This window comes from Salvelinus alpinus, chromosome 8, assembly GCF_045679555.1.
Source record: "Salvelinus alpinus chromosome 8, SLU_Salpinus.1, whole genome shotgun sequence".
Lineage (NCBI taxonomy): Eukaryota > Metazoa > Chordata > Actinopteri > Salmoniformes > Salmonidae > Salvelinus > Salvelinus alpinus.
The window spans coordinates 84,997,259-85,025,204 of record NC_092093.1 but is presented as its reverse complement, the minus strand read 5'-3'; the positions used below and the strand labels follow the sequence as shown (position 1 = coordinate 85,025,204).

The window sequence follows — 27,946 nt, the reverse complement described above, 5'->3', positions numbered from 1 at the left end:
AAATAAAAACAACAGTAAAAAGACAGTGAAAAAACAGTAGCGAGGCTACATACAGACACCGGTTAGTCAGGCTGACTGAGGTAGTATGTACATATGGTTAAAGTGACTGCATATATGATGAAGAGAGAATAGCAGTAGCATAGAAGAGGGGTTGGTGGGTGGCGGGACACAATGCAGATAGCCAGGCTAGCCAATGTGCGGGAGCACTGGTTGGTCGGGCCAATTGAGGTAGTATGTTCATGAAAGTATATATGATAAACGGAGAGTAGCAGCAGTGTAAAAGAGGGGTTGGAGGGGGGGCACACAATGCAGATAGTCTGGGTTTAGTTCAACGGTCTTACCCCATCAGAAGCCAAAACATGGTTAAAACTTTAATTCTGAGGGATGGTCAGTCCTTTCATCCATAGCCCCATCCCTCAGCTATTTACCAAAACAGGGGCAGGGTAGCGACTTATTGTTTGAATATGCAGATTTTCCTTTAACCTTTCCTGACTATGACAAACACAGCTATGAATGTAAAGCAATTGTATGGCTACATCAGCACTACAGTGTAATTTCAAGCACATCTCTACTTTAGTCAAATGGGCGAAAGAACGACCAAATCAAACCTAGAAACCCTGAACACTGACCTGAAATCAAGCTCTCGCGAGTTTAGTGTTTGTCCTGCAAGTCTCGCGGTACTCGCAAACTGGTGGAGGGCCTATTCAAGTAGGTGTGCTTCATGGCGGTGACGGAGATTGCGGTAAATAACTTGCTAAATAAGTTAAATATGAACTCAGTTATTGTTGTCCCCGTCCTGTTTCTCAAATAGTTGTGAACCTACATATCTTGTAGGAATTATTGGTTTATTCCCGTGAACCACGTTTAATTCACAAAACCTGAATTTAGGCATGCGGCCTTTATCAACTACTAGCAAGCTAAGTTAGCTAACTACTGCGACAATTGGATCTAGACTAATGCTTTCTAGCTAAAAAAAATAAAGCAATTGTTAGCTCACTGGTAAAGATGCTAGTATGTTAGACTGCCTTGTTGGAATTACAATGCATGATTGAAAATAGTGATATGCTAGGTAGCTATGTTAAAGAAGATGCAACGACCAAGTTAGGCAGCTACGTTAGCTCGCCTCAACTATCCTAACGTTACTTACGATTGAGCTCCACTCAAGTGTAGCAACTTAGCTAGTCATTTAGCTAACTAGTAAGCGTATTACTTGCTTACGCTTCGCATTACCTAGTAACTAGGGGTGTAACGGTTCACCAAACCCACAGTTGGGTACGTACTATTGCGTTTTTGTTATCACGTTTCGGTACAGCGGGAAAATTAAATGCCATTCACAATGTTCCTGCCATTGTCTGTTGTGACAGGGTTGTTATGTGGGCCTCAGGTTTCCACTCTGATGCTGCGTTTGTAACTATGTGGTAGGTGGGAATTTAACGTTTCCAGTTGTGAAGTCATAAATACCAGTTGGATGCATTCATGTGATTTGAACTCGAGAATTGTCCATTGGCAAATGGTCAACCATAAACTGAAAGTACAACTTTCATGATTGTAAACCAATTATAGAGTTCAAAAACCACATGAATAAATTGCTTTTAATTACAGAAAATGCTGTTAGAGGCCATTTCGTTAGTAGGTGACAGAGGTCACCATGTGGGAGGTGGGTGCCCAGGATGACAGACAAGTTTCCCAATAGGAATTAGTTGGAGGTCCATTCAAGTGTATTTTTCCCAATTGTATGTGGTTAATTCCCACTTCCATCTTCGAGAACGCACCATGACACTGCTTCCTTCAGTGCCAGATGCGTGACTCGTAAACAGCGAGTGTCCGTAACAAGGTACATCTCCCACTCCGGGGTAATGTGATGGGAAAGGGGCTATCACTGTTAAGTATGCGGCAGGGCTTGATATACACTTTTTTAGCCATTTGTTCTTGGGACAAGTAAGACATATTTTTTTACTTGTCCGAAAGCTTAGACCACTTGTTCCAACAACAAATAAAGGTCCATAACACCATCAGCCAAAAGGGTGACTGAAAATGAGTGAAGTGCAAAGGAGGGGTCTGAAATAATTTTCGGGGCTTTTCCATATATAGATGATGTTATCGCCTACATGGCCGCTACACATTTGGCTGGCGTGCTACGACGAGGGACGAGAGGCATCATGATATTGGCAAAATATATTTAGTGGAGCCAAAAACTGTCGAATAGCCTATTCCACTCTGGTGGAGTTGTGGCACGAAAGAGAGGCCTAGGCTACTGTACATATCTGTCTCTGTGTGTAACGGAGCGAGTGACACCGTCACAGAGCCTTCCTGGCTGTGCGTCTTGTGATTGGTTGAAAATCATAATGAGCTGCAGAGCGACTCTGCTGTCCTCAGAACTGGATAATTATAAACTATTTGCATTGTTTCATCATCCTCTCTTATTCGCCTAGGCTACTATATGCATTGTAGGTAGGTTGCACATTGCTAGAATAATATGGAATTAGGCCTAGGCCAACTACGCAGTTCATTCATAGGCTACAGCTGAGGAAAGCTTAAGTTCTTTTGACTCCTCATTATATTTTTCAATCTTGGTATTTTGCTCAATTTCACTTCTTGTGGGTTAAAATATTTGTAATTCAAAATAAATCTGTGAATGAGAATTGCATAGACTCCAACTTTTATAATTATTCCCATTTAAAAGCTGCAACTTTAGAAACAACACTTTATTAGAATAGTTTGGGAAGCCTCCCGAGTGGTGCAGCTGTCTAAGGCACTGCAGTGTTTGAGATGTCACTAGAGACCCGGGTTCGATCCCGGGCTGTGTCAACCAGCCGTGACCGGGAGTCCCATAGGGCAGCGCACAATTGGCCCAGTGTCGCCCGTGTTAGCGAAGGGTTTGGCTGAGGGGGCTTTTTGCCTTAGCTCATTGCACTCTGGCGACTCCTTGTGGCGGGCCGGGCGCCTGCAGGCCAACTGATCGTCAGTTGAACGGTGTTTCCTCCGACACATTGCGGCTGGCTTCCCGGTTAAGCGGGCGGGTGTTAAGAAGCGTGGTTTGGCGGGTCATGTTTTGGAGGACGCATGACTCGACCTTCACCTCATGCAGCCTTACAATGTATTAAAAATCAAAACATATAGCCCAACGTTTGTAGAACAACTAAAGTTACATTATTAACTCTAAATTAAGCATATAGGAGTACCGATTTCTTTGTTAACCGCTCAACACAGAATAGCCGCATGTGCGCACTCCCTCAAATCGTTTGGAGAAAATATCCTTTCTATTTTATTCAGGTTCGTTCAATTAGATTCTTTATACTATAAAATAATGCCACGGAATTATAACCAAATCTTGTCTGCTAGATTAATTTGTGTAGCCCACAGCCATATGGCATTAACTAGGTCAGGACCTATCATAAGGACAACTCAGAGTATGCTATTCTGTTTTTCTGAAAAATACAAAATTTTCTTCATATCATGTTTCTTTAGAACTGTCTAAAATAAATAATGGATTTATTGTGAAGGTGTAGGCTATATTACATGGATTTAAAATGTAGATGTTCCAAATGTCTGCATCAGTGGCTTGTAGGTGTGGAAGCCAGGAGATGCTAAATGTGTTAATTAACGGTCAATTACTGTGAGACCAACCGTTATTTGCGTGACAATCACCGGCTGACAAAATCACAGCCCTAACTGTGGGGGTCGTAGAGCAAAACAGAGAGCACCATCGTGTTCGTGAGAGTCTCATCTTTCCATAGTCATAATAGTTTGTAGGCCAAACCGTTCGGACACTAGACGATTTTGCGAGAAGACCGATTTACTTAGAATGTCAATTATTCCCTGCTGTGCGCTGCCTGAACAAATTGTGATCAGAGTAATTGTTTGATATTGTTTTTACTTTTTACGAATGGACAACTGAAATATTTTGTGATTGTCTGACTTTAAAATATATATATATACTTACCCCGGACAAGCCTTAACGTCGAGCCCTGAAGCGCAACACGGTGCATTGGAAAACGTATTGAAAGCTTTGGCTTGCTTATATTGGACAGGTGCTACCTGTTTGCTGAAATGGGTGCAATTGGGAAGTACGTAATGTGGCTCGAGCACTTTCACGACAGGGTTTCCGTTAGCCAATAATAGGCGCTAAAAAAATTGCCACCGGCCCGGGAGAAGAAAATATCCCATTGCAAAATACTTTTTTGCCTATTAAATTGATGGAAATACATTTGACTGGTCATGCTTATCTGTGTATGAGTTAACTTGCATAATTGAGTGGTATTCAATTAGCGCGTGTGTGCAGTATATTCGTTATGTATCTTATTTATCAAGTGTACAGCATACATATATTGAGCGGAAAATCTGTCAGACAGCGTGAGCGTGGCTGCTACAGCATCTCAAAGAGCAAATTCATAGTTGACGGAAGGCAGGCTTCATCAGCTCGTCACACCACTTTGCTGGAGCTGGAGGCATTATGCATTTTGAAAACATATAGTTAATTGTTTTGAAACCTGAGCGTTTTACTACATATTATGAGGCATGTCTTATCTTGCTTCAAAGTAGCCTAGCCAAATTCAGACCATATCCGTGGAGGCAATTATTTTATATAAACCTTCTTTCATTGTACAGTAGTAAAGGCGTCATATTAGCATCCCATGCTAGTTGTTGCATATTAGATCTACATTTCTAACATATATTTTCATCTGTCACATGACACCGCTCGCATGTGTGGTGCGCTTTTGACAAGTGTTTTCCTGATAATTGCATTGTGGAACAAACATTCGCACATAGCCTACTGCGTATTGATACGCTTATAATGTGAAGAAATAATAGTTTATCAACATTTTAGGCTAAATATTCTGATTTGTTGCATCAGACTCATTGCTTTTTAAAAGTTTTGCTTTATGTAGCCTAGGCCTGCTAGTTGTATGAATTTTGGATCTAGTGTCCCTCAACTGTCCCAGTCGGTTTGGAATAGGCTATTTCTTTCTCGACAAGCTGTAGATAAGTAAGGAAACTTCTCTACTGTTGTCACGATCGTCTTCTTGTGAGAGATTGGACCAAGGCGCAGCGTGTGCAAAATACATCTCTTTATTTTGGAAGAGAGAAAAACACGAAAACGAACACTATACACAAACTAACAAAAACAACAAACAACCGTGAAGCTAAATAACGTAAGTGCACAGACAAGCAACAAACGTTCAACATAGACAATTACCCACAAACACATGATGCCCATGGCTGCCTTAAATATGGCTCCCAATTAGAGACAATAAACCACAGCTGTCTCTAATTGAGAACCAATCCAGGCAGCCATCGACATACAAACACCTAGACAAGACATTTCCCCATTAAACCTACAAACCCCTAGACAACCCAAAACACATACTTCCCCATGTCACACCCTGACCTAACTAAAATAATAATGAAAACAAAGATAACTAAGGCCAGGGTGTGACAACTGTGGGGGATAGTAGATTCACATAGGCTAGTGATTTTGCTGTTCGTTACTTGTCTTGTTGGCTGAGAAAAAGTACATGTGGACAGTTATTTTAACATCTTCAAAGTGCGCAACATAATTAGGTAAGAAGGACCGCACATCATTGCGTCCTCGACTTGCATGTTCTGTTAATATGAATGACCATAATCTAAATGTGATTTCTGTCATTCTAAGCACCGTGGGTGGACTCCCTAATCAGGTTACGCACCCAATGCATATGGGTTCTGGTAAATTTCTCAAATGTCCGATAAATTCAATGTCACATTTTCCGAACCGAAACATTGTTTAACATGGTGCTGAAACCCCCTATTCTCAACCATGGAGAATGGGCGCATATCCGCGGCTATAAACTAATAACTATAAACATAGCTTACTTATTGTTCGTGCAATTTATTTGGGAGGTGTGCTTGGGTTGCATGAAGGTCTGCTTGGATGCAGAGGGGATGTTGTGGTGTTTCTTTGCGTTTCTTTCTTGTACTGGTATACTGGGATGATATCAGCCAAAATGTGTCGGCAGCTGCATAGGCTATTCTCATTGAGTGTGGTGACATACTGTTCAAGTTTTATCCACAACTCTCCTTCCATCGGTGTTGCAATCTACTGGGAAGCCAACATTTAACCAAACTGGAGATTTAAACGATGATGGAGGATCCTCCAATTCTGGTTTATCGACCCCACCACTCGCCATCGTACAGAACTAGTTCCCAGCTGCGCCTCACAAAAGGACAGTTTGAAATGCGGCAATTAAGATTTGAATTGTGATTACAACGTAGGGTTTGTAGTTGTTTTAACAGAATAGCCTGAAATGTTTTTTTTAGCTCAGATTTACTCAAGGCATATTTTTTTAAATTTTGTAAATATATATATTTAAAGTATTTATTTGCGTTCACAGTGCGGAACGAACCGAGTTACCTGAAGGTTCAGTACGAATACGTGTACCGTTACACCCCTACTAGTAACAAACTAGCTACATAGCTATCTCGTTTGCAAGTTAGCTAGCTAAGTTTGTATAAAATTAGCTAGCTTAGTTAATAATACCTGGTGCAAATAAAGGATACCAAGTTTACCGCCTTGCAGCTGCTATCATGTTAGTCTGAAGGCATTTTCTCTCTCTCAGACTTTTTTGAATTGTTAAGGCTTCCCATTCACTCTTCCCCCCTGGGTTATCCTGCCTCTGGTCCCAGCGTTTAGCAGGTTGTAGGTAAGGAGCTCTTCTCTACGCACGCTTGTCTTGAGCGTCCCAATCACTGATGACTAGTCTTTGATATTGAGATTACCTGACCCCCCCCCCCTCCCCAGTACGACATATGCACTGTGATGATTCTCAATCTATACCTAAATTATCCTTATTATGATCATAGTAGAAGAGAGAGATGTAGTCTACCAAATGTGCAGTGCACAGCAAGTGTCATTCATTTCTCCAATGAATAAGTGTTCATGTCTCCTGAGGATGCTCACATGTATTTTCACTGCTGTGGTTCTTCAGGGAGGGACAGCTCTGATGATGGAGAATGGACAGGGCACAGGCGCGAAGCTTGGCCTGCCGCTTCTCACCCCGGAGCAGCAGGAGGCACTACAAAGGGTGAGCCTACTACATGTACATGACTAAATACAGGTGTATACGTAATGTCTCTACATTAGTCAGTTTGCCTGCGGTTGCATTATTCTCTCGCGTTTCCTTTATTCTCTCACGCTCAATGACTTTTTTTCAGGCAAAGAAGTATGCCATGGAGCAGAGCATTAAGAGTGCCTTAGTGAAGCAGACCATTGCTCATCAGCAACAACAGCTTACCAACTTACAGGTGAGACGTGCAGAATTCTATACTCTTACAACTGCAACTTAACTCTACATGTCGTTGACCATATGTTCTTATCTCTTAACGCCAACCACAGGCACTCAATTATAGGCTCATATCTAAGAGTAACTTGGACCATTAGCAAGATTGTCACATAGTAATTCGATATGACTATCTGCCCTGGGAGCTTTGTAGGTATGAAACATGACTTTATTGTTTAGTAGCACAAAACATAGCAGCACAGCATATAAAGTATATTTGTCTGCTTACGATGATAGGATGGGTATATTTGTCCTCTTGTTTCTGCCTCTCTTTTTTTCAGCTAGAGAAGATCAGCATGAAGACTTTGTTAAACATGTTGAATGCTTTGCACTTCTTTTCCACATAGGGGTTTTGATTGTGGGGTGATATAGTGAAATGGTTTTGGGGAAGATTTGAAGTGGGTGGCAGAGGGAAAGTCAAATCAGTCCTGAAAGCTTTTTATGGGGAGTGTGTAATGTCTCTAAAAGCTGATGTATAGCAAAGGAACAACATTTGAAAAAGCAAAGCTTAAAGATATATCTAACCTACTTTTCAGTTCCTTTTTCATCTTTACTGTCTTTCAGATGGCAGCAGTGACAATGGGCTTTGGAGATCCTCTCTCACCTTTACAATCGGTCAATAGATTATTACACTTTTTTCTCTGTGCGCATTCATGATAAAAAGGACTGTTACCCTTTTTTGATCGGCCACTCTGGGCTCCATCCTAGCCATTGCAGCTGACCAAATAACTCATATTTCAAAAGAAGACATGTTTATAAATATTATAAATATGAGGGACAAGTTCTTATACAATGTGCTGCGTCTGCTTAATTCAGTCTGGTTAAAGATGCAAAATGTAACTTTTTGGGCGAAACATTCATATATATATATAAATGTGAGTTATACATCTGTCATTCTCATTGAAAGCAAGTCTAAGGAGCGGTAGATCTGTTCTGTGTGCACTATTTCTATGCTTCCCATTCTTAAGTTTAGTTTTAGCATCTTTTACTTTCGGTTTTGTACACCAGCTTCAAACAGCTGAAAATATAATATTTTTGGTTATTGAAAATATATTTCACAGCGGTCTAATGGTGCAACGATTCTCTACTCTTTACATTGCTTGTTTTGTCTCACAAACTGAAATTAGGCAAACTTTTTGAATTTTTGCAACCAGGAAATGGCAGATTTCAGAAGAAGTGCCCTGAAGTTCTTCCACTAGTGGCAACAGCTGTTGGTCAATGTTTTTTCAACTGAAAGAGATTCATAATGGAAATTTGGGATTTGTTTGAATTCATACACACTGCATGGTGAAAAGTATGAGGACACCCCCTCAAATTAGTGGGTTTGGCTATTTCAGCCACACCCGTTGCTGACAGGTGTATAAAACCGAGCTCACAGCCATGCAATCTCCATATACAAACATTGGCAGGAGAATGGCCCATACTGAAGAGCTCAGTGACTTTTAATGTGGCACCGTCATAGGATGCCACCTTTACAACAAGTCAGTTCGACAAATTTCTGCCCTCCTAGAGTTGCCCCGGTCAACTGTAAGTGCTGTTATTGTGAAGTGGAAACGTCTAGGAGCAACAACCGCTCAGCCGCGAAGTGGTAGGCCACACAAGCTCAGAAAACGCGACCGCTGAGTGCTGAAGCGAGTAAAAATGTCTGTCCTCAGTTGCAACACTCACTACCGAGTTCCAAACTGCATCTGGAAGCAACGTCCGCACAAGAACTGTTCGTCGGGAGTGACATTGAAATGGGTTTCCATGGAGCCGCACACAAGCCTAAGATCACCATGCGCAATGCCAAGCGTCGGCTGGAGTGGTGTAAAGCTCGTCGTCATTGGACTCTGGAGCCGTGGAAACGCGTTCTCTGGAGTGATGAATCGTGTTTCACCATCTGGCAGTCCTATGGACAAATTTGGGTTTGGCGGATGCCAGGGGAACATTATCTGCCCGAAAGCATAGTGCCAACTGTAAAGTTTGGTGAAGGAGGAATAACGGTCTGGGCTGTTTTCCATGGTTCGGGCTAGGCCCCTTAAATCCAGTGAATGGGAATATTAACGCTACAGTATACATTGACATTCTACAAGATTCTGTGCTTCCAACTTTGTGGCAACATTTTGGGCAAGGCCCTTTCTTGTTCGAGGTCCATACAGAAATGGTTTGTTGAGATCGGTGTTTGAAGAACTTGACTGGCCTGCACAGAGCCCTGACCTCAACCGCATCAAACACCTTTGGGACGAATTGGAACGAGATTTTTGACCAGCAGGTGTCCATATACTTTTGGCAATGTAGTGTATTTGAGCACAATACAAACCTTTTATTCATTTTTTTTTAGCAGAACATTTATTATGGCTTTTTGCTCTATAGCCTGAAATCGCTATGCAAATGTAGTTGAGAATATCAATGCAGGGAAGTTCATGTCTTCTTTATAAATATGATGTTACTTTGCATTGATTGACGCTGAGAAAGCCAGCTTTGGTGTGGGGCTAAAGAGGGTTAGCAGTCTCTTTCAATAACTAAAATGAGAGATCTTCTCAAACCGGAATCCCTTTTTGGCAATCTCAAATTTTATGTTGTAAAATAGGAAATCACTTTTTTCTTATGCAATAGATTAGGCTGTTACTAGTTCGCCTAGTTCGCCTGTGGGTGATAACGCAGCTATGCTTGAGTAAAAGGAACCAGTAAACTGCTTTCAGTGGTTACCCATCCCTCCCTCCCCTTAGAGACGTAAGTGTGAAATGCTTTCCTCAGGCTTTTTATCTTTGTATGGATGCTTTTCAACTGATATACAGTGTTGTGAAAAAGTATTTGCCCCCTTTCTGATTTTCTTTCTTTTTGCATATTTTTGATACTGAACTGTTATCAGATCTTCAACCAAAACCTAATATCAGATAAAGGGATCCTGAGTGAACAAATAACACAACAATTACATATTTCATAAACAAAGTTAAGTATTTGTAGACTCAGGTTCCCTTTATCTGATATTAGGTTTTGGTTGAACATCTGATAACAGTTCAGTATCAAAAATATGCAAAAAGAAAGAAAATCAGAAAGGGGGCAAATACTTTTTCATGGCACTGTAGGTGTTGATTTAGTTTGTTGTCCATGTTGAAATGTCATCTCATATACACGACTGGACTACAGGTCAGTTTCAAGGGCTAAATATTAGCGAGGGGCATGCATGTCCATCACCTCTTGTGCTTTCACCCATATAAATACAGTAATGATTCAGATTTCTTAAAGTTATGTAGCTGTATAAGTGTCTGCATTTACAAAATGGCTGATATATTGTTATATACTGAACAAAAATATAAACGCAACATGTAAAGTGTTGGTTTCATGAGCTAAAATAAAAGATCGCAGAAATGTTCCATATGCACAAAAAGCTTATTTCTTTCAAATGTTGTTTATATCCATGTTAGTGAGCATTTCTTCTTTGCTAAAATAAACCATCCACCTGACAGGTGTGGCATATCAAGAAGCTTATTTAAAAAGCATGATCATTACACAGGTGCACCTTGTGCTGGACACAATAAAAGGTCACTCTAAAATGTGACGTTTTGTCACACAACACAATGCCACAGATGTCTCAAGTTTTGAGGGAGCGTGCAATTGGCATGCTTACTGCAGGAATGTCCACCAGAGCTGTTGCCAGACAATTGAATGTTAATTTCTCTACCAGAAGCTGCCTCCAACGTCGTTTTAGAGAATTTGGCAGTACGTCCAACCAGCCTCACAACCGCAGACCACGAGTAACCACGCCAGCCCAGGACCCCCACATCCGGCATTCTTCACCTTGTCTGAGACCAGCCACCTGGACAGCTGATGAAACAGGAATATTTCTGGGAAAACTAATTCTGATTGGGTGGGCCTGGCTCTCTGGTGGTTGGGCCGGGCTTCCAAGTGGTTGGGCCTATGCCATTCCAGGCCCTCCCAAGGCTGTGCCCCTGCCCAGTCATGTGAAATCCCTAGATTAGGGCCTAATGAATTTATTAAAATTGACTGATATCCTTATATGAACTGTAACTCGGTAAAATCGTTGAAATTGTTGCATGTTGCGTTTTTATATTTTTGTTCAGTATAGATAGCAATAGTCACAAATCCATTTTTCAGGACTCTTTATTTTGCATATGCCCAGATTGCATCCATCCCTGACATTGGCCTGTATGTCTATTGTTGGGAAAAGCAAACACAATAGAGAATTTAAAATATTCCCAGTGATTTACATAATGAGACCTCATTCAAAAAAATCACAGTTTACCCATACACATCTAGATTTGATTTTGTGTGTTCTTTCTTTCTTTGGCCCCCTAAGCATCATGGTGTGTTTTTCTCCGTGGTTACCAGGTGGCGGCTCAGCGGCAGCGCGCTCTGGCCATCATGTGCCGGGTGTATGTGGGCTCCATATACTATGAGCTTGGGGAGGACACCATCAGACAGGCCTTTGCCCCCTTCGGCCCCATCAAGAGCATTGACATGTCATGGGACTCAGTTACAATGAAGCACAAGGTCAGTTTATAGAGCATGCTCAAACTACATCGCCACACAGAATTGCAATAGGATTAGAATTAGATCTGCATTAATCATATGAATGAAACTTTTGATTCACAACTGGAGAATTTGACATGCTCGTGTTTGTAACTGTTGTCTCATGGGTCTATGTCTGTGCGTGCAGGGCTTTGCCTTTGTGGAGTATGAGATCCCGGAGGCTGCACAGCTGGCTCTGGAGCAGATGAACTCGGTCATGCTCGGGGGCAGGAACATCAAGGTGAGTGGCCTGGAGAGGCAGCCTGTCCTGCCCAGTGGAAGTGGACCTCTCAGAACCCCCCCTCTATACCCCTGGAAAGAGCGGTGCTCCTGCTATCATCTTTTTAACCTTTTTATCTTTTCTATCGAGGATGCATGGAGACAGTTCGGACATCCCCTTTTCTCATTTCGCTCCTTGTGTGTAACTGAACTATTTCTGGGTGAATCACTAATTGGTAGTATCTCTAATTCTGTGTATTTAAAGCCACTCATTTCTTTTTCTTTCTTTGCTTGTATGTATGTCCATTCATTTAAAGGTGTGTGTGGTTGCATGTGTGTGCGCACGTGTTTGTGTGTGCGCGGGTGTGTATTTTTGTGAATGTATGCGCGTTCTTCTGCTTCCATGATGTCATCACCACATTGTTTTAGTGACCAGTTCCTCTAGGATACCCGGGCAGCGTGTGATGATGCGTTGCTCTGTGTCCGAGATGTGCTGATGATGGGCTGCGCCTGGTTGGTGTTGCTTGGCCGCCCCACCTGGAGCACATATCATATACTACATAGCCGCTCAAAGAGACGCTCCAGACACTAACCTATAGATGACAGTTGTTAGAGGAGATGCCTCTGAGACATGTCGGTCCTTGACAGTGTAGTGCCAGCCACGGGTTTTGTTAATTTATAGCTATTTCCACTAGTTGATCCCCAGCTGCAGCTCCGGCTTAAGGCAATCTGAACAGGCCTTTCTTTTAGTGTTGGTCAAACATGCCTGAGTGAGTGAGCAAGTCATAGTAGCAGCTTTTACAGTATAATTATCTTCATGAATTTCAGATAGGCTATACTTTTCTTTTAGTTTCATGATTTCTATTGTACGTTTCAGTTGATAGTCTAGAAAGAGTGAGAGTTAAAGAAAATAGTGTGTCGATAGAAGACATTGTCTCTAGACTATAGTGCAGGTTGTCACATTTCATATCACTCGTATTACCTTAGCCCTGGTGGACAGATGCAGTTTAGCAAGGCTAGTGTGAACTTGGCTAAGAATACATTAGGCGGCAATTACAAAGAGAAAGCGGCTCCTTCAGATCTCTAATAGAGCATTTCCATACAGGATTGACTCCAAAGGCTCAGACTTTTCTGTTTACGTCTACGTGGGCTGGCACCCATGTCTTACCGGGCCATGGCTCCGACGGGCCTGCGCTCACTTGGGCCCAAAACCAGGCCACTGGTACTTTTCAGCTGGCATTTGCATAACAATGGCTAACTGTGAATTTTAGCAACTTCTCGATAAGCGACCGTTTTGATTATGCAGAGGTTGTTAATTCTGCTCTTCACATGCTTCACTGTCAGCCCTAGCTATGGAAACACAGATTCCCTAGTATAACATAAGTGAGTATACACTCGTGTAACACTGGTGTTACAGTTTGAAAAGCAGCGTAATTGCGTTGTCCTGAGTTGAAGGTGTTAAGTGGTTTTGGCGCTCGAGGTGTTGCGTTGCTTGGTCAGTGGCTGTGACACCCCACTCATTGGCCCTGTGCTGGTATCTGTGCTGTAGGTGGGGCGGCCAGGTAACATTGGTCAGGCGCAACCCATCATCGACCAGCTGGCAGAGGAGGCACGCGCCTACAACCGGATCTACGTTGCCTCCGTCCACCCTGACCTCTCAGACGAGGACATCAAGAGCGTCTTTGAGGCCTTCGGGAGGATCAAGTCCTGCACGTTAGCCAGGGACCCCACCACAGGAAGACACAAGAGCTTTGGCTTCGTCGGTGAGCAGAGAGGCCCCTTGCTGGTGGCGGCCCTCGGGATGTGCTGTTGCTGTGTGTTTGTCCTCCTCCTAACTCCTCTCCCCCCCTCTCTCCCTGGCAGAGTATGACAAGCCCCAGTCGTCCCTGGACGCAGTGTCCTCCATGAACCTGTTTGACCTGGGGGGCCAGTACCTGCGGGTTGGCAAGGCTGTGACCCCTCCCATGCCCATGTTGACCCCCACCCAGCCTGGTGGCCTGCCCCCCGCTGCAGCCGTGGCTGCTGCAGCAGCCACCGCTAAGATAACGGCCCAGGCAAGTATGATTCCCTTCCAAAGGGATCTATTGGCCTTCCAGGTAAATATACTTCTGATGCACAGTACCAGTAAAGAGTTTGGACAAACCTACTCATTCAAGGGTTTTTCTTTATTTTTACTATTTTCTACACTGTATAATAATAGTGAAGACATCAAAACTATGACATAACACATATGGAATCATGTAGTAACCAAAAAATATTTTATATTCTTCAAAGTAGCCATACTTTGCCTTGATGACAGCTTTGCACACTTTTGGCATGCTCTCAACCAGCTTCACTTGAAATGCTTTTCCAACAGTCTTGAAGGAGTTCCCACATATGCTGAACACTTGTTGGTGTGTTTGGTCATTTTCCTGTTGAAAACAAATGATAGTCCCACTAAGCGCAAACCAGATGGGATGGCGTATCGCTGCAGAATGCTGTTGTGGCCATGCTGGTTAAGTGTGCCTTGAATTCTAAATAAATCATCTTCACTGTCACCGGCAAAGCACCCCCACACCATCTCACCACCTCCTCCATGCTTCACAGTGGAAACCACACATGTGGAGATCATCCGTTCACCTACTCTGCGTCTCACAGACATGGAGTTCTCAAATCTCAACTCACAGATTTCCACCAGTCTAATGTCATTGCTCGTGTTTCTTGTCCAGTTTCATCATAGCGCTTGATGGTTTTTGCGACTGCACTTGAAGAAACATTCAAAGTTTTTGAGGTTTTCCGGATTGACTGACCTTTATGTCTTAAAGTAATGATGGACTGTCGTTTCTCTTTTCTTATTTGAGCTGTTCTTGCCATAATATGGACTTGGTTTTTTACCAAATAGAGATATATTCTGTATACCACCCCTACCTTGTCACAACCCAACTGATTGGCTCAAACACATTAATAAGGAAAGAAATTCCACCAATTAACTTTTAACAAGGAACACCTGTTAATTTAAATGTATTCCAGGTGACTACCCCATGACGCTGATTGAGAGAATGCCAAGTGTGTGCAAAGCTGTCATCAAGGCAAAGGATGATTACTTTGAAGAATCTCAAATATAAAATATATTTTGATTTGTTTAACACTCTTTTTTAGTTACTACATGATTCCATGTGGGTTATTTTATAGTTTTGATGTCTTCACTAGTATTCTACAATGTAGAAAATAGTAAAAATAAAGAAAAACCCTTGAATGAGTAGGTGTGTCCAAACCTTTGACTGGTACTGTAGGTAGCTAGGTGTAACCATAATTCAAAATGTACTCAGTAAAGTTTTAATATAGTAAAGATACATGTAATTTGTATATAAAGCTTACTTTTCTGATTTTCTGTGTGCTTTAAGTAACATACTCAGAGTGTACAAAATATTAAGAATGCTCTTTCCATGACATGGACTGACCAGGTGAAAGCTATGATCTCTTATTGCTGATGAGACAGGTTAAAGAAGGCTTGTTAAGCCTTGAGACAATTGAGACATGGATTGTGTATGTGCCATTCAGTGGGTGAATGGACAAAATATTTAAGTGCCTTTGAACGGGGCATGATAGTTTTATTTGTTTATTTTATTTCATCAAAATATAGTAGGTTCCAAGCGCACCGGTTTGCGTTAATTTTCTGAGGGCAAAATGGGGTGGTGCAACTCAATGTAGGAAGGTGTTCTTAATGTTTTGTACACAGTGTTTATTTTGATGTACCCTGCAGTTCTAGAATTTGATATAATATTTGATGAATTGATAATGCATAACCCTTGCAGGGCAATATAAAGTATTCTACTGCTGTGTGTTTGCTAACAAAATGTGCTGTGCCATATCTGCTTGTGTTGTGATGTGAGCTCAACCTACAGTTGCAAAAGTATTAGGGATGTAACGATTCACCAATTTGCATCGGTCCCCGATTCTGATGTTTAATTAAGATACAAGTGCATCGGTCCGCAGACCCCAAACGATCCAAACATAGCATGCATCAGTCAAAATCTATTCAAACACTACGAATCGCTGGTTTGCGGTGACATTTCTTTTTCTAACCAAAATCCAAATGAGACAAAATGTTCAGCTGCCCCTTTAAGGGCGGGAGGTTACCATGGTAACAGGCCACTCGAGTTTTGTCAGATGTGTCTGAGATTTGGGATCTGACTAGGTGGTCTCTTTGCTATTAGTTGAAGCAACAGACTCAAACTAATGTTGACAACAACCAAGCTTGTGAACAAAATGTAAATAGCCAAGAAACACGCGGACAAAGTCTCACTTTGTAGACTTTGGAGTAAATTCGATCAACTTTTATGCCTGTGCGCAGCACCTCCAAAAACAATTCTATCAGCACTTAACTCAATGCGCACAGCTCCCCTGCCAGGCAGAGGATTTAGCAGCTATGAAACAAAACAACAGAAATACTTTGAAAACAACTACTGCAGCATTTTTCGGCAATAAATCGCAACTCACACGTGCTCATACAGACTTTTGACAAAGCCCTGCAAATTGACATTCTTACCCGCCAATATGCCCTAGTGCCAGGTCTAAATCGGTCACTGATTTAGAGGGAAACGAAAGAAAGCAGTGGAACTGGCTTCGTGGTCCAGAGTTGAGTTTGAGGACTATAGACATACATAATTTACACACACACACACACACACACACACACCAGGTTTCTGTTAGGAAAATGTTGCGCTGGACATTTGACCGGAAGCATTTTCATTTACCGGACATTTGAGAAATGTACAAGACCCATATGCATTGAGTGCGTAACCTGATTAGGGCGTCCACCCACGGAGCTCAGAATAATATAAATCACATTTAGATTAAGGTAATTCATATTAACAGAACATGCAATTCGAGGATGCAACGATATGCGGTGATTCTTACTGAATTCTGATGTCCACTTTGAAGATGTTAGAATAACTGTCCACATTTATTTCTTGAAATTTAGAAAGAGAGGAAATCTAATATGCAACAACTAATTTTGGTTTCTTATATGACCTAAGGTTGTACCTTTGGCTACTGGACAATTTAAAGCAAGTTGATATAAAATAAATGGTCTGAATTTGGCTAGGCTACTTTGAAGCAAGGTAAGACATGCCTCATAATATGTAGTAAAAAGCTCAGGTTTCAAAATAATGAACTATATGTTTTCAAAATGCATAATGCCTCCAGCTCATTGCAAAGTGGTGTGACGAGCTGATGAAGCCTGCCTTCCGTCAACTATGAATTTGCTGTTTGAGATGCTGTAGCAGCCACGCTCACGCTGATTGACAGATTTTCCTCTCAAAGGCTCTGTATGCTGTACACTTGATAAATAAGATACATAACGAATATACTGTACACACGCTAATTATGCAAATTAACCTATACACTGATAAGCATGACCAGTCAAATGTATTTCCATCAATTAATAGGCTAAAAAGCATTACTTCGCAATTAGATTTTTTTCTTCTCCCAGTGCCAATTAGATTTTTTTCTTCTCCCAGTGCCAATTAGATTTTTTTCTTCTCCCAGTGCCAATTAGATTTTTTTCTTCTCCCAGTGCCAATTAGATTCTTTGACTTTTCACTATCGGCCAAAAGCTGGCTAACGGAAATACCGACACAAGTCAGCAATAAAAAATAAAAAAAATGTTTTTAACCTTTATTTAACTAGGCAAGCCAATTGAGAACAAATTCTTATTTCCAATGACGGCCTAACCCGGCCAACCCTAACCCAGACGATGCGGGGCCAATTGTGCGCTGCCCAATCACGTCCGGTTGTGATACAGCGTGGATCGAACCAGGGTCTTTAACGACGTCTCTAGCACTGAGATGAAGTGCCTTAAACCGCTGCGCCACTCGGGAGCCCTCATGAGTTCCATCAGCAGCAGATTTTAATTTAGAATGGAAAATGAATGTGTCTATTAGAGCTGGGCGATACCAGTATCGCAGTATTTTTTTTCCATGGCAAAAATGTAAACACGAAACAGACCAAATTCTTTGGTCCTTTAAAAACCTGCTGTAAAATATTGTGTGCTTTTGCTCAACAACATAATGATCTTTGTTTCTAACACTAGGATTTTCCTAAAGAAGTAAATCCACTTTGTGTTTTGTTTCCTTGCCCGGATACTAACGTGTATAGTGATACTGGTATCGTCCCGGCCCTAGTGTTTATGCAACGAACCAAATCGCATCGATTCGTTCTCTAAACAAACCGAATTGTACTGAATAATTTCAAACTAAAATGTATCGGAGCCCATGTATCTAGATAAGTATCGAATCGTATTGAGACGTAAAGATCTCTAAAAGGTATATCCTGTGACTGGCCCTTGCTTTTGTCATTTAAAGTACTAGGATAATACTGAGATGCTAAAGCTCCTCCTGTAAACTAATTGGGCGTGTAAGCTAATTACACCCTGGAGTCTCACTGCTCAAGCATGCACTCCCACTGCTATATTTGGCAGTGGCACTGACATTAGTCATACTTCTGTTTAGTAATAAATAGTAGTCTTGGGAGTTTAGTGATTGTTTATATTATAACATATAACACCTTTTACTAGTAGAATATTGTATATTGACCTGCCACTTAAAAAAAAAAGTTTAATCGGTGTCGAGCTTTGAGGACAGGTGAGATGCAGAGTAGAACACTATACATGCTGTATGAAGTCTGACTGTGCCACCTCACTGTGTTTTCCTGCTAATGCGTCCCGCCCCTCTCTCAAGGAGGCTGTGACCGGGGCGTCCATCTTGGGGGCGATGGCCGGGGCAAACCAGATGGGACAAATGGGACAAATGGGTTCGATGGGACAAATGGGCATCCCTCAGGCAGTCATGGCTGCCCAGGCCCCCGGAATGATCACAGGTGTGTATTGAGATGTGTGAGTACAAAGGGTGTTGTCCACTGACTTACACACTCACTTAGGTCTGTTTGAATGTTTTAGAGCAGTGGTTCCCAAACTTTTTATATCTCTTTTATTTAGCCATCTTAGATATAAAACTTTATTTCTTCATCGAAAATTGTGAATAACTCACCACAGGTTAACGAGAAGGGTGTGCTTGAAAGGATGCACATAACTCTGCAATGTTGGGTTGTATTGGAGAGAGTTTCAATCTTAAATAATTTTCCACACGCAGTCTGTGCCTGTATTTCGTTTTCATGCTAGTGAGGGTTGCAAAGGGTACGTGGTTGCAAAGGGCATCAGTGTCTAAACAGCGCGAATTGCCAAGGCAGGATACTCTGAGCGCAGCCCAATCCAGAAATCTGGCAGTGGCTTCTGATTTAAATTCAATTTTCACAGAACCGCTTATTGCAATTTCGATGAGGCTCTCTTGTTCAGATATCGGTAAGTGGACTGGAGGCAGGGCATGAAAGAGATAACGAATCCAGTTGTTTGTGTCGTCCGTTTCGGGAAAGTACCAGCGTAATTGCTCACCCAATTCACTCAGGTACTTCGCTATATCACATTTGACATTGTCCGTAAGCTTGATTTCATTTGCACACAAATAATCACACAATGATGGAAAGACCTGTGTGTTGTCCTTGTTAATGCAGACAGAGAAGAGCTCCAACTTCTTAATCATAGCCTCAATTTTGTCCCGCACATTGAATATAGTTTTGGAGAGTCCCCGAAATCCTAGATTCAGATCATTCAGGCGAGAATAACATCACCCAGATAGGGCAGTTGTGTGAGAAACTCGTCATCATACAAGCGGTCAGACAAGTGAAAATGATGATCAGTAAGAAAACTTTAAGCTTGAAACTCAATTCAAAAAAACTTGTCAATACTTTGCCCCTTGACAACCTTTCTAGGACAGGCGTTCCGCTAGCGGAACCCCTCGACAACATTCCGCTGAAAAGGCAGCGTGGGAAATTCAAAAATATTTTTTTAGAAATATGTAACTTTCACACATTAACAAGTCCAATACAGCAAATGAAAGATAAACATCTTGTTAACTTGTCTGGGATATGTGGGACGGTAGCGTCCCACCTAACCAACAGCCAGTGAAATTGCAGGGCGCCAAATTCAAAACAACAGAAAGCTCATAATTAGAATTCCTCAAACATACAAGTATTTTACACCATTTTAAAGATACACTTCTCGTTAATCCAGCCAAAGTGTCTGATTTCAAAAAGGATTTTACGGCGAAAGCACACCTTGCGATTATGTTAGCTCAGTACATAGCCACAGAAAAACAGCCATTTTTCCAGCCAAAGAGAGGAGTCACAAAAAGCTGAAATAGAGATAAAATGAATCACTAACCTTTGATGTTCTTCATCAGATGACACTCATAGGACTTCATGTTACACAATAAATATATGTTTTGTTCGATAAAGTTAATATTTATATCCAAAAACCTCAGTTTACATTGGCGCCATGTTCAGAAATGCCTCCAAAATATCTGGAGAAATTGCAGAGAGCCAAGTCAAATAACATAAATACTCATCATAAACTTTGATGAAAGATACATGTTTTACATAGAATTAAAGATACACTTGTTCTTAATGCAACCGCTGTGTCAGATTTCAAAAAAACTTTACGGAAAAAGCAAACCATGCAATAATCTGAGACGGCGCTCAGAAAGAAAATTAAAATTCTCCGCCATGTTGGAGTCAACAGAAATTACATTATAAATATTCCCTTACCTTTGAGGATCTTCATCAGAATGCACTCCCAGGAATCCTAGTTCCACAATAAATTGTTGTTTTGTTCGATAATGTCCATTCCTTATGTCCAAGTACCTACTTTTGTTAGCATGTTTAGTACACATATCCAAACGCTCGTGCAGGTCCAGCCGAACGTCGGACGAAAACTTCAAAAAGTTATATTACAGGTCGAAGAAACTTGTCAAACTTAGTATAGAATCAATCTTTAGGATGTTGTTATCATAAATATTCAATAACGTCCCAACTGGAGAATCCCTTTGTCTGTAGAGAAGCAATGGAACGCAGGTCGCTATCATGTGAAATGCGCGTGACCAGGACCTAGCTCTCTGCCAGACCACTGACTCAAACAGCTACCATCCGGCTCCACATCACAGTAGAAGCCTCATTCAAGGTTCTACAGACTGTTGACATCTAGTGGAAGCCGTAGGAATTGCAAACAGATCCATATCCTACTGTGCATTCAATAGGGGCTGATTTGAAAAATCGACCAACCTCAGATATCCCACTTCCTGGTTGGACTTTTCTCAGGTTTTCGCCTGCCATATGAGTTCTGTTATACTCACAGACATCATTCAAACAGTTTTAGAAACTTCAGAGTGTTTTCTATCCAATAGTAATAATAATATGCATATATTAGCCTCTGGGACAGAGTAGGAGGCAGTTCACTCTGGGCACGCTATTCATCCAAAAGTGAAAATGCTGCCCCCTATCCCAAAAAAGATAACCAGCACACTTCGGTATGTTGTAAAAGCGTTACATGGTCGCTGCACATATCATTGCATAGTGCAGAAAATACACAAGAGTTCAGGGGCCTTGCTTTAACAAAGTTAACCATTTTCACTGTAGTGTCCAAAACATCTTTTAAGCTATCAGGCATTCCCTTGGCAGCAAGAGCCTCTCGGTGGGTGCTGCAGTGTACCCAAGTGGCGTCAGGAGCAACTGCTTGCATGCGCGTTACCACTCCACTATGTCTCCCTATCATGGCTTTTGCGACATCAGTACAGATACCAACACATCTTGACCACCAAAGTCCATTTGATGTCACAAAGCTGTCCCGTACTTTAAAAATATCCTCTCCTGTTGTCCTGGTTTCCAGTGGTTTGCAGAAGAGGATGTCTTCCTTAATTGACCCCCATAAACGTAACGGACATATACCAGGAGCTGTGCCAGGCCCGCCACGTCTGTTGACTCATCCAGCTGTAACACATAGAATTCACTGGCTTGTATTTCGAGGCAGTAATTGTTTCAAAACATCTCCTGCCATGTCACTGGTGTGTCGTGAAACAGTGTTGTTTGATGAAGGCATTGTCTGTATAGTTTTTTTTGGCCTTTTCCCCCAGCATTGTCCCAGCCATATCCGCGGTAGCAGGAAGAATGAAGTCCTCCACGATAGTATGGGGCTTGCCTGTCCTAGCCACACGGTAGCTCACCATATAAAACGCTTCTAGCCCTTTCTTATTAATGGTATGTCTTACTACTCAAAAGTCGTCTTAATTCTTGCTCAAAATACTCCTAGATTAGTACTTTTGCACATATAACACACTGTGGCTGAGGAAAGGCACTACTCCCAATATAAGTGAACCCCAAATCAATGTAGTTCTCATCATATTTGCGCCTCTTCTATGGTCCAACGTCCCTGTCTGTTCGGTGCTTTCCCGGGTAAGGGGGCAGTAGCTCTTTGGCTGCATCAGATTCACAACTGTCAGTGTCCATGCTAGCTGGGCTAACAACAAATGTAGAATTACTGATGCTAGCATTGGATGTGCTCGTGGAAGCAGAACAACTTATGTCGTCGACAGGTGCAGGTGTAGTACTGTTGGTAGTAGCAGTACTACCAGTAGAGCTGGTATGTGTCTCTAATGACGCGGGCCTTAGTTTAAAAAAGTATTTATAAATTTTCGTGCAAACAGAATGCGCAGCAGCTACGTTTGGCAACATACGGACCATTAGTGGAATTCCCGCGAGATGGGGTAACAGTTAATGTGATTGGATGTTAATTATTTGACTAGGCTACCTGTATTTGACATTGTGTTGTTATTTCGCTGAACACTAGATGGTTTAATTTTATTTTTGGCAGTGAAACGAGGCTACTCGGGCAAGAAAAATACCTCACCCAAATGTATAGCCCCTGTTGGAAAATATAAATGGACTGTTTGAAAACCCCCGACGGCAGGGGTACCCCAGTTTGGGAATATCTGTTTTAGAGAATAAGAGGATCGTTTGAGTGATTTCAAAATGTGTCCTTTATCTACTCAGTGCAACAGTGTTGAGGGATTATCTGGTTAATCAGGTTGGTGTTTTTTTCCATCTGAACCTGGTCATTAAATTGTGTTATAAAATCTTGACTACAAATAGGTTGACATGAGACCGATAAGAGAAACAAGGGAATTGCAACAGAGGATTTGACTCTTATGAAGGGAAATTCATGCATATCATGTCTCATAGAAGCTATATCAATGAAGATGTACACTGAGTAGGGCTGTCCCCGACCCCCAAAAATATTGGTCGATCATGAGTCGTTTTTTTCGACCAATCGACTCAACAAAATTTTCAAACATGTGTTTCCCCATATATAGACACACCCGCGTTTTAATAAAATCAACTATATGTAGGCTACTGAGCTTGTCTGATGTTTTAAGCACACGTTGATTAAATAATTAAGACACACAAATGACTCGGGAGCCAGATATCAAGCTAGCCTAACCAGAAGGAAGAAACCTGTTCCCAAAGCATCACCTGCTGCTTCTGGCCTTCGCAGATTCTGCTATTACGATCCCGAAGTTGCCAGTAACCAGGGGCTTGGTAACCTTTTCCATTTGGAGTGCCAATTTATCTTACCATTTCTACTGATCTGTGTGCCAGTTATGATTTTCATATGCACATTTTCATGCAACAGTTTCATTCATTTTATAATTAAGTCGGATCTCAGATTCACTTGTGTGATTAATAAAAATTCTATCTAAATGAAAACTATTCAAATCTAAAAGTAACTTTTATTGCCATTGGCAACTATGTAAAAACAGTCTACATAAAGCCAACAAATAAAACATTGCAGCCTGCAGGTAGAAAATATGATAAAAATAGATCACATTGGCTACACATGGCCTGTCTGAAATGAACTTGAAACATTGTGTTAACTATCGTCTTGGTCCATCCTGAAGCTTGCACTAACAAACTTGCAACATTATATAAAATATTTTGGACCCTCAGTTTCCAGTAAGCTCCAGACATACAAAGCTGTAGGATATTTGCGCAAGGGATAAGAAGTAATCAGGTAGACCTATTTTATGATGTTTCCACCGGATCAGAAAATTACGTTTTTTTCCCCCTTTCAAACTGAGTGGTTATCAAAAGGGGGAGAGCTGGAAAGATTTTTCAAATGGGCTACATTGAGGAACTATTGTCATTCTCAATGGATGTAAAAACAGACTTAGTTTACTTTCTGTTTTAGGTGATGAAAATATCACTTTGAGAAGCTCCACAGCTCAGTAGTGGTGGTGAGTTAAGACAATCAGAAAAACGATCAGATCCCCAAATGGGCCCATTTATAAGCCTACATTTGCAAGCAGGCCAGGTAGCCTAGGCCAACTTCTATTCCATAATCAGGTCAATCAACATTGACAGTAGTGCTCAAAACAAAAGACAATGACTAAATTGACAACTCGTAAATGGAATGAAATAAACCAAAACTTGTTTCTCACAAGTGTAGCATAGGTTGTGCACTCTGCAAACAACGTGTCCACTCCGACAATGAGAACTATAAAAGACTAATATTAATATATTGAATGCATTAACAGAAATTACGTTGGTCTAACAAACATTGTAGATTACAAATGATGGGAATTAACAGTAAATATACTACTGGTGATACTGGTGTGCCGTCTCAACGGCCTCCGTAATGGATTAGTCCACTGAGACGGGCGTCAATCAAGATGTGCCATAATTATTTCATTTTTCATTTTAACTGCTGGACAAACAATTATCGGCCGACCAACAGCTTATCGACAAAACAATCGACCAGTCAACTAAAACGGGTCAGCCCTAACACTGAGTATACAAAATATTAAGGACACCTGCTGTTTCCTTGACATAGACTGACAAAGGTCAATCTAGGTGAAAGCTATGATCCCTTATTGATGTCACTTGTTAAATCCACTTCAAATCAGTGTAGCTGAAGGGGAGGAGACAGGTTAAAGAATGAATTTTAAGCCTTTAGACAATTGAGCCATCGATTGTGTATGTATGGCTTTGGTAGTAGGTGCCAGGCGCACCAGTTTGTGTCAAGAACTGCAATGCTGCTGGGCTTTTCACGCTCAACAGTTTCTTGTGTGTATCAAGAATGGTCCACCACCCAAAGGACATCCAGCCAACTTGACACAACTGTGGGAAGCATTGGAGTCAACATGGGCCAGCATCCCTGTCGAATGCTTTCGACCCATTGTAAAGTCCATGCCCCAACGAATTGAGGCTGTTCTGAGGGTAAATGGGGGGAGTGGGGTGCAACTCCAATATTAGGAATGTGTTCCTAATATTTGATGTACTCTGTGCATATTTGTATGGCTGACGCATGTAATTGTCCCTCTCATGTCCCTGAAGGTGTGACACCAGTGCGTCAAAACCTGCCAGTGCTGCCCCAGGTGGGCCTGGTCAACCCTGTGCTGGCCTCGCCGCCTGTGATCACCAACCCAGCCCAGCCCAACCCCTCTCTGCAAGAACTGCAGAAGAAGAAGCAGGAGGAGAAGGAGATGCTGCAGGACGGGACAGGCCAGGAGATGTTGAGCGACCAAGAACACATGAGTATCTCAGGCAGCAGCGCCAGACACATGGTCATGCAGAAACTGCTGAGGAAATCAGAAGTAAGACCAGACATGAAGATAAAGATATTTCAGGGATGCAAGCTTGTCGCTTTTTATTTAATTTATTTATTTAACGAGGCAAGTCAGTTAAGAACAAATTCTTATTTACAGTGACGACCTACCTGGCTTATAGGCCATCCACGTGAATTGTGTAGATCCAAGGAATATGCTTCTCATATCGAAATAATTGACTGAGGACAGAATGCATCCCTACCCGTTCTACAAAGTGAATATCAGTCATCAGAATGAGCGCTTCATCCAATATCCATCTGTCTCCGTCCACTCTTTCTGCACATCTCCATCAGTTTTAAAATGTAATTTAGCCGTGATGACAAGCTGGGGTGTGCAGACTGATAGGTTTTCTGTTTGTTTAATTGTTGGAGTGGGTCGCAGCGCAAGTGAAGTGGACAAATTGTGTCTATTCATTTTGCCTGTTACAACCAAAAGCACAGACCAGCCTCACTAGACTTTGCTGTCATGCAGCCATAGAGAAATGCCATAAAGGAAAAACAGTGCACAGTGACAGCCACGCCTTTATATCTTTGAAAACCGTGTCTCTAGCCCAAACCATTCAAAAGTTATTATCGGGGCTACCTTTCCCCTTTCTACTGTGAATTTGCATGCATTTGATAGACTTTCATAAACCTAGTCGAGGGCCGTTTTATGTTAATCGCAGGCCGCTTATTGTTGATTTGATAACAAACAGCCTTGCTTATTCATGTTAGCTAGCTAACAGCCTGGTAACTTGACCAATATGATATGCACACATTTGGATGGCACAGGAAGAATGGAAAAGGGATAGAGAGCCTACTCAAAGATGTGCTTCAAAGGTAGGATGCATATGCCTACTCAATGTAATTTTAAGCTATATCTTAATCAGAAATATTTTTTGTTCTTAAGTTTGGAGCAGTGTGTGTGGGAGGGAGAGCGTAATATACAGTCTTAGGCAGGGGCGCAACTTTCACTGGGGACGGGGGGTTCATGTCCCCCCCACATTCTGAAATTGCATATTACCCCCCGCCCCAGTTTTATCATTGGAATGTGATACTAAACGAGGCAACGGTGTGCTTTAGGTCCATGCGGACGCCTCCGAGCGATCCGGTAGGCTGTTTGGAGTGTTTATCCAAACAGCCTAAGTTATGTCCCCCCGACTTCTAAAGCCAAAGTTGCGCCCCTGGTCTAAGGTGTAAAGTAGGCTAAATATGGTTTCATATAGTTTTTTCCACTTACTGCCACAATGACATGCAGATCAGTGTGCATTTATATTTCTTACTACATTCCGCCTGCCCAATCACATGTAGGCTTTTGGATATGAGCAAATCAGCCATTTTCTGCAGTAGCCTATTCTATTATACAGTGAACACTGAAGGTAAATTCAATGTGGTTGTATTGAGTAGAGGTGTAAATATCAGGGACAGGTTTTTGTGTAGCACATGTGCAGAACGTATAGAAAACGGGAACAGGACGCAAATAAATGTTTTCTTGTACTTCTCACGGATTTTAAATTTGTTTCTGTGCTAAAAAAGGTAACCTTTTTGGACCCTTACCAGTTTGCTTCTGTGATATTTGCCTTGTTTCGTGGCATAAATTTCACAAAAGGTGCAGTACTTTCACTGAAAAGTAGATTTTTTTGTTGATATAATGCGAATTGGATTGGTATACATATTGACATGTTGTCGTGCTCGTCCCCAGTCTACGGTGATGGTGTTACGGAACATGGTGGGGCCAGAGGACATCGATGACGACCTGGAGGGTGAGGTAACTGAGGAGTGTGGCAAGTTTGGTGCCGTCAACCGAGTCATCATCTACCAGGAGAAGCAGGGCGAGGAGGAAGATGCCGAGATCATCGTCAAGATCTTTGTGGAGTTCTCCATGGCCTCGGAGATGAACAAGGCCATCCAGGCACTCAACGACCGCTGGTTCGGGGGTCGCAAGGTCATCGCGGAGGTCTATGACCAAGAGCGCTTCAACAGCAGCGACCTCTCCGCATAAACTGTCTGAAATGGTCGCCCAACACCCTTCCCATACCCGTTACTCAAACTCACTTCAGCCACTCTCACTGCTGCTAGAGATTTGAGCCTCTTTTTAACTTGTATTTTTTTAAATTGATGTTAATATTATTAATGGTCTCTTTTGAGGGATTGGTTAAGAAAGGAATATTTGCACCTCATGGATTTTGTCTTTTCACCTACTGTGAAGACTTGATTTCTTTTTGTATTATTTGCAGCTTTTTTGTAATCAAAGTGAGAAGTTATGTTTAGGTTTTACCCTCTTTTTAAGTTTGCCAATGTTTGCTCTTCTAACATTGTCAGGACTCTTTAAACATTGTTTTAGAGCCATTGGTTCCAGTTTCCTCACAAATAAATTCTTCAACTATGCAAA

At 41.8% G+C, this 27,946-nt stretch overlaps 1 protein-coding gene across 5 annotated transcripts; it reads left to right on the top strand.

Annotated features, from left to right (window-relative positions):
* Positions 1-594: 594 nt before the first annotated feature.
* LOC139583797 (poly(U)-binding-splicing factor PUF60-like) lies at positions 595-27,946 on the top strand. Of its 5 annotated transcripts, none has more exons than XM_071415267.1 (12): positions 598-742; positions 6,597-6,680; positions 6,966-7,061; positions 7,192-7,281; positions 7,881-7,931; positions 11,649-11,810; positions 11,977-12,069; positions 13,597-13,810; positions 13,911-14,101; positions 18,767-18,905; positions 25,305-25,564; positions 27,257-27,946. In XM_071415267.1, the coding sequence occupies exons 3-12, from the start codon at positions 6,981-6,983 to the stop codon at positions 27,554-27,556; spliced, it is 1,581 nt and encodes a 526-aa protein (XP_071271368.1). In that variant the 5' UTR covers positions 598-742; positions 6,597-6,680; positions 6,966-6,980; the 3' UTR covers positions 27,557-27,946. The 5 variants fall into 5 exon arrangements, with proteins under 5 accessions (XP_071271367.1, XP_071271364.1, XP_071271368.1 ...); XM_071415264.1 differs by having other exon boundaries at positions 13,911-14,143; XM_071415265.1 differs by having other exon boundaries at positions 710-742; positions 6,664-6,680; positions 13,911-14,143.

Coding starts and splice junctions, on each gene's coding strand:
- LOC139583797 (XM_071415263.1), top strand. CDS start 722: ATGGCGGTGACGGAGATTGCG. Junction 14,144..18,766: donor GGGATCTATTGGCCTTCCAG/GTAAATATACTT, acceptor CCCTCTCTCAAG/GAGGCTGTGACCGGGGCGTC. Junction 18,906..25,304: donor GGCCCCCGGAATGATCACAG/GTGTGTATTGAG, acceptor ATGTCCCTGAAG/GTGTGACACCAGTGCGTCAA.